At 36.3% G+C, this 12337-nt stretch overlaps 1 protein-coding gene across 1 annotated transcript in view; it reads left to right on the forward strand.

Annotated features, from left to right (window-relative positions):
* The window catches only part of LOC145300397 (cytochrome P450 3A14-like), a 67603-nt gene that overhangs the window by 27430 nt on the left and 27836 nt on the right, over positions 1-12337 (forward strand). The window contains exons 7-8 of the mRNA XM_080144480.1: positions 978-1126; positions 4653-4777. Of these exons, the coding sequence (XP_080000606.1) occupies positions 978-1126; positions 4653-4777 (274 nt within the window). The remainder of the gene's footprint in view (positions 1-977; positions 1127-4652; positions 4778-12337) is intronic.

Here is a 12337-nt window from a genome sequence, read left to right on the forward strand (position 1 = left end):
AATGTGGAGTTAGAAGCATGTTAGCCTTCTCAATTGCCGTGCAAACAACTTTGTGATTGTTTAATAGTGGCGGAATTATTGATTGCCTATTATCCGATAAATAATGATAAATCTATCTAGGGATTATTTTTTCTTGGTCCCCTAAAATCAACAGAGATTAGACCATTCCTGTAATGATCCGGTCCCTGTTGATTTTGTGGTGGGAGTTCTGTGCAGTTCGAGGAGGTCCACCTCTTCCCAGTTTTTGCATTCTCTCTTTGAGAAGGGGGTTAGTTTATTGCTAATCGCCTGGGGCGCCCTTACCGGGAAATGTCGACGGGCTGCCCAGGCACTTTTTATAGGTTAGAATGCCCCCTCCTCTGGAGCGCTGACTTCTCAATCCCACTTTCCGCCTCTTGCATCCTAAGTTCTTGTAGTGGGAGAGAACTAAATTTTATTAAATCATAAATAATGGTGAAGAAAGATAGAGGAATAAATTTAAATAATAATCGTGTTCAGCCCAAAGAACATGTGATTGTGCCGTATAAAAAGTGTGGTTGGTTATACACAAAGCCTTCACCACTATAAACAAATCTCCTGTGTGGATTTCCGAGCATTTTAGTTGATGCGACGGAAGCTCATACGTCAAAATCGATGGGAGAGTCCATCATCATTCAACGTTCTGAAAAGAAGACATAATTGTTTTAAAACGATTGTAATTTAAACGATTAGATAGAGCGAGAAACGCTCTTTAAAATGATATATAAAGTAAAGATATTATAACGAAACTTTATTTGAAAATACATCATTTGAAATCAAAATTAAAAATTCCGCAAAAACTTTCTAGTCAAGCTAATATTATTTAAAACTAGTTAACATACTCGTCATACGATATATGACGTACGTAAAACTTCTTACATCAAAATACAAAAACATTGTTATTTTGTAAACAGATTTTTCTTTTTTTTTTTTTTCTTCTTTTTTTTTCGTTTATCCAGTTTATTTTCAGGTTATACAATGGATGTTATAGCATCGACTGGCTTTGGAATTCATGTCGATTCACAGGAAGACCCCGACAGCCCAGTTGTTAAAAATGCTCGTAAAATTTTTGCGGGTGACTTTTTTAAATCTCTACAAGCAGTTGCAAGTAAGTAATTATAAAAAACACATTTATCTCTATTTATTATATAAAAGACATTTTGTCTTTGTGTCTGTGAATGTATTCTCTATGGACTCCGAAACGGCTGGGCCGATTTATTTATTTTTTTTATTTCACACAAATATATTTATGTGTCTGAAAGTGTTCTTAGATAGATTTTATATCGAAATTCGATGATAAAATATTCGATTAAAGAAGGAACAGTCCGATTTCGAGCAAAGTTTACTCCCTTATACAGTCTAACATCGCAAATGCATTTGAGAAGTTTTATTACCGAACAGGCAGAAGAGCCTGGTGTATAAAATCAACAGTAGGTTCTTTGATAAAACAGGGGCGCGTTCGAAATTAATGTTTCACTTTAAAGCACAGGTGAACCATGATGCTTGACTTTTGTATTTAAAACTTTAATATAACATAATTTTAGAAAATCAACAGTAGGTTCTCTACAGTGCAATGTAGATTACAATGCATTGTGAACTTAGTAATTTCGTGGAGGCATGTGAAGCTTCTTCCTAGTGTACGGTGGTGGGTCTCTGACTAGAGCAGGCAATCAATCAATTTTGCTTTCATTTAAACTTCAGAAAATGGTGATGAATGTTATAGAGTCATTTGAAAGTATAGGGTGTTTTTTAGAGGCGGTGAACTTTAAAATAAATCACAGAAAAATATTTTTATTATACAAATATGTGGTTTATTCCAAAGATTAATTTTTGACATTTATATTTTAAATACAATTTCGGGCCCCCAGAACTTGCGCATATATGGCATAATCTGGAGTTCCAATTTTTATTAACTCTACACATAAAAGTAGGGTGTGTTAAATAAAGGATATATATCCACAATAGCCCATCAAATGTTGTCCTCTAAGTGGTCTATTGTGTCTGGTTTATTAGCATAGACATAGGACTTTACATATCCCAAAGAAAATAATCTAATGGGTTTAAATCGCATGAATGCAATGGCCAGATCCATTTTGTGAAATTATTCCTTCATGAATTGTTTCTCTCAGTAAATTGATTGCAGCATTTACTGCTCGGATGTTGGTCTCTTCATGATGAATTGCCAAACCAAGCTGAACTCAAAATAATCGGTAATGCCAAATCTGGAATTAAAAAAATAGAGTTGTCAATTTAAAGTTCAACACCTCTAAAAAAATAATACGATATATTATATCGAAGGCCACAACTTACCCCAACAATATTAGCAGATAAATGAGGCCAATGTAAGCGGGCCTCTGTAAAAGAGTATTAACTCACCATTAGCAACCAAAACACTTTACACTTGTCACTCTGACATTTGATATGGCATTGCCTCCGTCCTTCATTTTTTATAAGACTATAAAAATTTACTAACATTCAAAATTTACAACTTTGAATCATAGAAACAATACCAGTTGTTGACCAGCAGTATCTATAGTTCAAGAAAATGTCACACTATTAAAATGTTGTAGTCTTAACAGACCAAGAAAAATAAGACAGCAAGGAGGTAGAGTTAACAAGAGTTTGTATTTACAAAAAGTACCGAAGTTATGGGTTGTCAGAGACTGCTTCTTGTTTTTATCAGTATGCATAGTGTCGGCAACAAGAAGGTAATTAACAAGAGTATGTACGTATGGAAAGTACAGAAGTGATTGATTGTCAGAGACTGCTTCTAGATTGATCATAGCGACACTCAATCTGTCACTACTATTATCGCTGTTTGTAATGTCATGAAGAATTTATGTGGTGATGCAATAGGGTATACCAGCATCGAAATTAGAATAATCACCAAACAGCGATGGAGTGAGATGTGTATGTCTATGTTTTGTTGGAGAACGACAGAATTTCCACAACTTTTTTAACAAGGAGATTTATTCCGCTGAAAAATGCATTTTCACTTAATTTATTACTAAAACAAGAGCAACATAATGTGACATGCAAAAAGTTAATGAACAAACATTTCATGAAAAATGGACGATTTCCTGCATTTTTGGAAAATTATAAATCAATTGTTTTCTTGTTGGCCATTGTGGTAGTGGTAGAAATAGTAGTAGTATCCTATGCGTTTGACCCCTATACCGCTATTTTTAGCCAGTCTAGGAAATTATATTCAGAAAGATGGGCTGTCACATAGTCTCCTTCCAGTCGGGTGACTGGACAGTGTAAGATCAGGTGATCTATGTCCTGGGGGGGGGCTTCTTTGCACTTTGGGCAGATTGGGAAGTCTATTTGTCTCCACCTGTGTTTGTTTATTGCAATCCCGCAGTGTTTTGTACTGATGTGGTTTGCGGCTACTCACTGCTTCCTATTATTTGTAGCAAAACCTGGGAAACACAAAGTGCTGATCTTTTCATTCTTTGCATCGTCACTTCTTTTATCCTCGCAGTATTTCATGAGTGGCTGTGATAGAGTTGCCGATTGCTTTACATTTGTTAACTTAGACAAAAGTAAGTTTCCATTCATGAATGGCATAGGGAAACTTTGCTGAGTTATTCAAAGTTTTATTTGAGAGAATCATCTTAGGAGAGAGAGACTATATGATTTACTTAGTTTCTTAACTTCAGTAATGAGTTTATGTGCAGACGGACAGAGTCATCAGTAACATTCAGCTTAGATTATTTCTACATTCTCATTTCATGTTTCGTCCGTATCGTTTCCCGAGAGGGACTGATTGTAAACTCTGTTTTTCTCGCTCAAAAAAACGTGACGTCATCTCATATTGTAATGATTTGGCTATATGTTTTATCTACGGAGTTTGACCTTTGCTCTCTGCTTGAAATTACGTCATCTCTCTCTGAGCACATTTCCGTTTGCCTAGATTATCCCGTCATGTACTAATGTGACCCTTATCCAAATTCACATTAACTAACTTAGTTGCTGTTTACTGGCGTAGGGTCCCAATCATAATAACACATATAAACATGCAACTAATAAACTCCATACATGAACATCACGTGTTCTTTTAATTCCCACCACGATGGGGAGCTTCCCAAAGAGTTCTCAGAACAACAGTAGTCGCTACAGTGCTGCAGAATATTGTGCCCCAGCATGGTCTTGGAGCCAACACACAAAATCAACGTATGTATAAAAAGACTTTCGTTTCTTGATCGCTTGTTGGTTAAAATATGGCATGGGTGATCTCACATTGATGAAGACATATGTCCAAATATTACAGTGTTTTTGCTTAAATAAAGTGCCAAACTTTTTTTTTTTTGTTTCTCACATGACATTACAGAAGTTCTTGGCCTTCGGGACAAGATCAAAGTGTAGTATCTGTTCTTCGGATGCTGCACTTCTATTTCTTGTTCTCTTTCGGTGGAGGAGAAATCCTTCACGACTGAGACAATTTGTATTTTTGTACCTTTTCTTCACATTATAAAACGACCCTGGTGTCTAACTCTGTCCCGTGGGGAGGCATAGTAAATAGGTACAGAAGTTTTCATATAATGAAGGGAGACAACTTATAACTGATTAGTAGAAATGAGACGACTCATGACACAATTTGATTAAATAACAACATTTCATTTGAATTTCAGTGATCTTTCCTACACTTGCGCAAGTGTTAAACAACTTCAAACCTCTCTCAGCGCTTGGAAATATGGATTATTTTGCTGATTTTTGCCAGAAACTCGTTGCAGAAAGGAAAAAAGAGAAAAACACGGTAAATATGTTCACTCTTTTTTTTCTTTGCAAATAAATGTTAATTTGAAAAATGTTTTTCTTCTTCTTCTTCTTCTTCTTCTCCCTTTTCATATTGTGAAGAAATTTTGTTCATGATGTCGATAACAGTTAGTTTAACAATTAATTTTTTTTTTTACTCTTTTCGCCTCAAACAAAGCATATTGCCACATGGAACGTAGGGAGCTACTATTTGGGATTGTGTTTAACCGAGAACTGTGAGGATTTAAGTAGCAAGATATCTTCACATTACATTTAAACTATTGCATGTCATTACAGTCAGTGAAGCAGGGAACAGGAAGGGAATTCCAAAATCTAGCAATCATAGGGGAGAAACAATTATATTAGAAGGCTTTCCTGAATCTAGGGACCTCAACAGTGAAGGGGTGGGATTTTGCTGCTTGTTGAATTAGTCGGGAATATGTACATCAAGGGGACACAAGTGCTATTGGTTTATTGGAGCATATTCCATTAAAATATTTGTAAAACAGGCACAGGGATGCAACATTGCGGCGATGAAACCGAGGTTGGAGTTTGGTTGATAGTGCGGGACCTATTAGATTGGAAACTCTTTTTTTTAACCCTTTCTTAGAGTAAGTGATTAGTGATAGATATACCATCCCAGATGTGGCAACAACAGTCCATGCATAGCTGAATTGTGGCTTTGTAAAGATATAGGATAATCTCTGGTGGGAGTAATTTTCTTTGCTGCAATCTTGGCAATGTCCTCAGTGTATTTGTTCCAATTCATTGATGTGTTTTTGTTCATTCACTAGTCTGGGCATATAGTTTTCTATCGTAAGCTTAAATTATTTTCACCATTTTTATATCCATTTCAATCACTCTATTCATGTTTTTATGTTCGCCTTGATTCGGTTTCATTTCGTAATTTTATTTCGTATTTATCATTCTGAAATAAATAGATAAAAATTTTACTTAAACAACAGATTTAATAAAAGATAAGTGATATTAGCTTTAAATATGATTAAACTAAAAATTTATCAGGTAAATTCGACATATTGCTGTCAAATTTCCATCTCCAACACTCGACAATTTTTCAAGTTAACTTGCACACCTCCTTCCAACTTGTCCACCTGTTCACTTCACGTCCATTTTTATTCACCTGTCTCATTTGCATCGAAATGGCAAAAGTCTCCATCGTTCACATGACCGTCAACTATAAAACCAACTGGGTGTCGCCATTTTAGCCTTTCTTTCTTTCTTTCTTGTTACGCGACCAACCCTTTGAAGCATGCACACATGCTAGCCAAGTTATGATTTTCTCTACAAAATATTAAAAAAAAAAAAAAACCCAGAAGTATCTCAATTGATGCATTAAAGCGATAGCTGTCACAGTGGGAGAGAATGTAATATGAAAGGTTGGTGCAAGTCTATAAATGGTCCACAAGTAATCTTTTTTACTATAAAAATCTGAAAAAACTCTTTATAATGTACGTACTTGTCACTGCATGAAAATGTCATATTCCAAAAATCATGTAAATCGATCAAGTAGTTTTTTTTTTATTTAAGAAAATCAAATATTATGAGACATTTTATCGAAAAAAAACTTCACGCCATCTTGTTTTTGAATGATACACTGCTAGCGACACCTATTGGGAATGTTTGGAATATAAGATCGGCAAGGGGCAGACAATCAACTGTCCATGCTATAGAAAAAAAAATTGGATAATTAAGACATTTATAAGTTTTTGAGGATGTGGAAAACGAAAATAACATTTAAAATTCCAGCAAACGAGTAGTTTCCAAGATATGAAGAATTTTACGTAAATTGAGCACCCACACGTTAATCATCATCATCATCATCGGCGGTCACTTGTGTCCGAGTAAGACTGTCCTCCGTTGTGGCTTCTGTGGGTCCTCAGGTGAGCATAGAGCCCAATCCTAGACCCAATTTTTCTTGTGCAGTTTGGGCAGATAAAGGTAGTGGTGGTGGGGTAGGGTTGGGTGTGTCTGGTTGATAATCTGTCCTTTCTTAGCTTGCGTTTATCCTCAGCAGCTTGATTTAGGTCACTACTATAAAGCGCTATAATGTTTGGAATATAAGATCGGCAAGGGGCAGACAATCAACTGTCCATGCTATAGAAAAAAAAATTGGATAATTAAGACATTTATAAGTTTTTGAGGATGTGGAAAACGAAAATAACATTTAAAATTCCAGCAAACGAGTAGTTTCCAAGATATGAAGAATTTTACGTAAATTGAGCACCCACACGTTAATCATCATCATCATCATCGGCGGTCACTTGTGTCCGAGTAAGACTGTCCTCCGTTGTGGCTTCTGTGGGTCCTCAGGTGAGCATAGAGCCCAATCCTAGACCCAATTTTTCTTGTGCAGTTTGGGCAGATAAAGGTAGTGGTGGTGGGGTAGGGTTGGGTGTGTCTGGTTGATAATCTGTCCTTTCTTAGCTTGCGTTTATCCTCAGCAGCTTGATTTAGGTCACTACTATAAAGCGCAGCACCTTCGTGGACAGCGCTCCTCCATGCCAACCTGCTCCCAGCTACATCCTCCCATGTCTCAAGGTCCATGTGAAACCGCTTTAGATTTACTTTGATGTTGTCCTTATACCTCATCTTTTGGCCACCCTGGGCACGCTTTCCCTCAACAAGCTGAGAGTAGAAAATCTGTTTTGGGAGGCGGAGGTTCCGATGAACCTGAGAGCGATGCCGTCCAGAGCCTAGGCTCCTGGTAGGGCTACCCATGGCGGTAAGGTTGAAGGGGAGGTTCCAGACAAAGAGTGATCCAAAAGACCTCAACGGCTGATGCGGCGGATGATGACAATAATGACACAACGGCACTGAAGGCGGATGAAGGCTGCAACAGAAGAGAGTCTCCAGTCGTCGTGGTTCTCCATGCCATTGGAATCAGGCCCTCCTCTGCCAAGGGGCCGTGTGGTGGCTGCAGGCGCATCAGTCTCCCCACGTTAAAAGACATCACGCGCAGGCATTCTCCCGAAAGGGAACACATCCTACTCTACATCATGGATGGAAAAGTCTTGTGACAGTTTTAGTCATTAAGCTCCCGGACTGAGACAGAGAGAGCTCTCCCTTAATTCCCGGATAGAAAAAGTCCTGTGGCGACCAGGAATTGGTGACGGGAGCAGAACAGTGTAGTCTGGCAGCTCCTAGCTGCAACCTGGCACATAGGCGGTGGGTGCCAGATTCAGTCGTTAACCTCACGGACCGAGGCAGAAAGAGTTTTTTGGCAGCTGCATCCATGACTGAGCAGCCCTGTTTAGAATCCACTCTGCTCACCCCAGTAGGGGAGGGGGGTTAGAAAAAGTACCCCTAAACATAGCCTGCCTCAAAAAAACCCGTCTGGACTACCGCATCCAGAGGGATCACCACCACGCGGTCGGAAAAAGAAAGAAAACTTACGCCTATATTTTGGAACCTGGAATGTGAGGACCCTCATGGACAACAAAACAAGTGATCGACCCGAAAGAAGAACTGCCATTATCTCAAGAGAGCTAAGGAGGTTCCAGATTGACATAGTTGCACTCTCTGAAACCCGACTGGCTGACGACGGGCAGCTGAGGGAGGAGAAAGGCGGGTACACCTTCTTTTGGAAAGGAAGGCCTGCAGAAGAGCCACGTATCCATGGCGTGGGCTTTGCTATACAGAACAGCCTCATCCGCCACCTCAATGAGCCTCCTGTGGGCGTCAACGAGCGCCTAATGACTATGCGCCTGATGCTTGTGGGCAGCCACACGTTAATACTACTCCAACAAAAATTCGGCAAATGTGTATTTCAGCGGCGTAAATTCAAGTTTTACACTAGTGGTGACCATAAAGTGGGTGATCATTATACGTTAAATTATTATAGAAAAGTGATCCCCCAGTTTCTTTAAACTAACATTTCTTCATATCTTGGAAATTTTCGTTTTCAACATCTTCAAAAACTTATAAATGTCTTAATTATCTAAATTTTGTTTTTGATAAAATGTCTCATAATATTTGATTTTCTTAAATAAAAAAAACCTACTTGATCGATTTACGTGATTTTTGGAATATGACATTTTCATGCAGTGACAAGTACGTACATTATAAAGATTTTTTCAGATTTTTATAGTAAAAAAGATTACTTGTGGACTATTTATAGACTTGCACCGAAAGGTTTTCTTAACTATAGTAAAATACACGTATATATGATATTATAATTTATGCAGATTTCGTGTTTATTATTATATAGCCAATACGCTATTAATTGAACTTGCTTTCGTTGCTAAAAAGCACTTTTGACCAATATGAAGAGTCATGATCTTCATTGCATCTGACGAAGTCCAGTCGGCGCTTTCTGTTCTAAATCATTGGCTTGCGTCTTACAACATTTCCTCGCAAATGAAATTCCTTTAATATCTCCTTGACAGTAGAAAGAGAGCAGTTTTTAACAAGATTACACTATTGTTGGATTTGAGGAACCGTTTCAAATCTGTTTCTTAAGCTGCGGATCTTGATAGCATTGTCTTCCCTGTTAGAAGTAACTCTAGTACAATCAGATTTAGGGGCATCACGAACACTGCTGGTGTTTTGGCGCTTTTGCACAGTTTTTCGTAGCGTTTTCTCATCACATTTCAATCTGTATCCGATTTCTCGATTGGATAAACCAGAAAGGTGGAGATTAATGAGCTCCTGACGATCAATAAGAGAAAGTCTTGGTATATGAACTAAATGTTACGTTGTATAACCTGGAACAACAACATTATGATTAGAGATGCTTTGTTGCCTGTTGGTGAATATTTTGAACAGATTTAGGTGCGATAATTTAAGCTGATTTTAAGCGAATTTGTTGCTGCAGACTTTCTTCTTGCTTCCTCAATTTGAAGTTATTTTTTTAAATTGACGTGAACGCTAGAATATTTCAATTAAAAGTCAAATATGAACAGTTAAAATTATAGAATAAAGTCCGAATCAAATGAAGTATAGGTTGTTTAAACAGTTATATTAAATTTAGCTTAAATTTGCAGTTTTTGAAAAGTTACAAATGCGGACTTTCTTTTTGCCGCCACTGTATATCAAGTTTCAAGTTCGTAGACCAAAAATTAACAATAGTTTGGTAGTGACCATTACTCACACAGATATATATATATATATATATATATATATATATATATATATATATATATATATATATATATATATATTCAAAATAAATAAATAAAAATATTCACAATAAATAAATATATATATATATATTCAAAATAAACAAATAAAAATATTCACAGTAAATATATATATATATATATATATATATATATATATATATATATATATATATATATATATATATATATATATATATAAACGAAATGTTTTTTTTATTTTCAATTTAGACATTAAAGCAGTAGAAATTATGTTACAGTGGGAGAGAATATAATATAACTCTTTAATATCTTAACACCATAATAGAATACTTCTTGGCTTTCGGGCCAAGTTAGCTTTGTGCCTAAATTTCTTGTTCATTTTCCGTTTTATATTTCTTTTATAATGAATAAAAGTTTAATATCTCAAAGTGTAGTATCTGTCCTCAGATGCTACACTTCAATTTCTTGTTCTGTCTCAGTGGAGGAGAAATTTTTCACGACTGAGACAATTTTTATTTTTGTTCCTTTTTCCACATCAAAAAAACGACACTGGTGTCTAACTCTCTCCCGTGGGGAGGCATTGTACATAGGAACTCTTTAATATGTACAAAAGCATGATAGCATTGATACTTTTGCCTATCAACAACTATTTTTATAAACTAATCAGAGATAAATGATGTCATAGTTGAGAAGATATCGTCATATATTTCATGACTTGCATATTTGTAAAGCAATCCTTTGTGTCAGATTTTATCAAATATAAAAATAATCTTTGTATGTTAAGAGCTATCTTACTAGAAAGTTTGATCAAGCGATTCACTGATCCCATGCAATATTTTTTATTATTAAAATCGCCCCCAGACAAGGCACAAAGCCATTTGATATAAGAAGCTAAAAAAAAAATATTACTTCAAGGTCAAAAACTTGCCAACAATAAGTGTTAGCTGGATAGGTTTCAATCCAGAAAACAGCGATTTTCCCACCTTTGTCAAAAACATCACTCATGAGATTTGAGGAGTAAAGGACAGAATAAGGGAGGCGGAAGTTATGGGACTGTCGAAAGTAAATCCAAGATTCACTTTTTATTTACACGCAGGACATCAACAGTTGATCTTGCAAGACTAAATTTATGTTGTCATTAAATAGTTCGCTTTAGCTGAGATTATTTATAACTTACAGAATATTGATGATCTCTGCCGAGATGCAAAATACTGAACTGAACTGAACAATACTTTCCAAGGAGATCAAAAGCATTTTTTCTATAAACAATAATTGAATAACTTTTTAAAGATAGGAACACGTTCTACTAGCAGATTTAGCGCAACGACTGGAATGTTGTTATGACCAGGGATTAAGCAATCCTTGTTTCACTATAGAATCATCAAGCATTGCCAATAAATAAAATCCAAAGTTAGCGTCTACTAAAATTTTTATTTGAAAGAGTTCTGATTCATTTCTGGTTTGAAGTATGAATCGGCAATTTCTTTCCAAATTTATAATTTATCTATCTATCTATATCTATCTATATATCTATAAAAGTGAACGTGTCTGTCTGTCTGTCTGTGTACATTTCCCTTTGTAATAACTCTGTCAATTTTTAGTCTACAGACTCGAAATTTGATATACAGGGTACTGAGATTTGGGAAAATTTATGTGATCGGTTTTCGGCCAGAGATTTGTCGATTAAGAGGTCAGAGTTCAACGATTTGACCTTTGAGAACTCTACCAAACTCCTCCGATAATTTTGGGACTAAACACTTGAGATTTTAAATATGGGTTCCTTGGACATGGATTTAACTTAATGACTTGATTTGAGCCCAAAACAATAAATTTTAAGTGGGCATAATAGGGGTCAAAATTTAAAAAGTTTACCGCTTTTTTTTTTTTTTGCTCAGTATACACCTCCAAATACCTGGGCAACGCCGGGCACCCATGCTAGTAATAGATAATAACGTGAGGAACCGGATGAAAGAAACTTATCACTTTAGCAAAATCAGGACCAATTTACCTCCAAAGATAAATAAAATGAAATAAAAGATGAATGACAAAATGAATGAAAAATAAATGAAAAGGTGAATACAAGAACTTATATATATATATATATATATACTAGCATTTCAGCCCGGCGTTGCCCGGGTGTTTTGATGTGTATGTTGAGCAAAAAAGAAAAGTAGTAGTAGAAAGGCAGGCCGAACCCGTACCGCAAAGGAGGAAAGGAACGGGGTAAAACCCCTTAACCGCCAAATTTCTAGCCGAACACTGATCACATCGATTTTCCCAAATCTCAGTACCCTGTATATCAAATTTCGAGTTTGTAGACTAAAAATTCACAGAGTTATTGTGTAGGGAAATGTACACAAACACACAGATACACAGACACACACACAGACACGTTCACTTTTATATATATACTAGCATGGGTGCCCGGCGTTGCCCGGGTA

This window comes from Euprymna scolopes, chromosome 2 (assembly GCF_053919585.1).
Source record: "Euprymna scolopes isolate OS-2025 chromosome 2, ASM5391958v1, whole genome shotgun sequence".
NCBI classification, from domain to species: Eukaryota; Metazoa; Mollusca; class Cephalopoda; order Sepiida; family Sepiolidae; genus Euprymna; species Euprymna scolopes.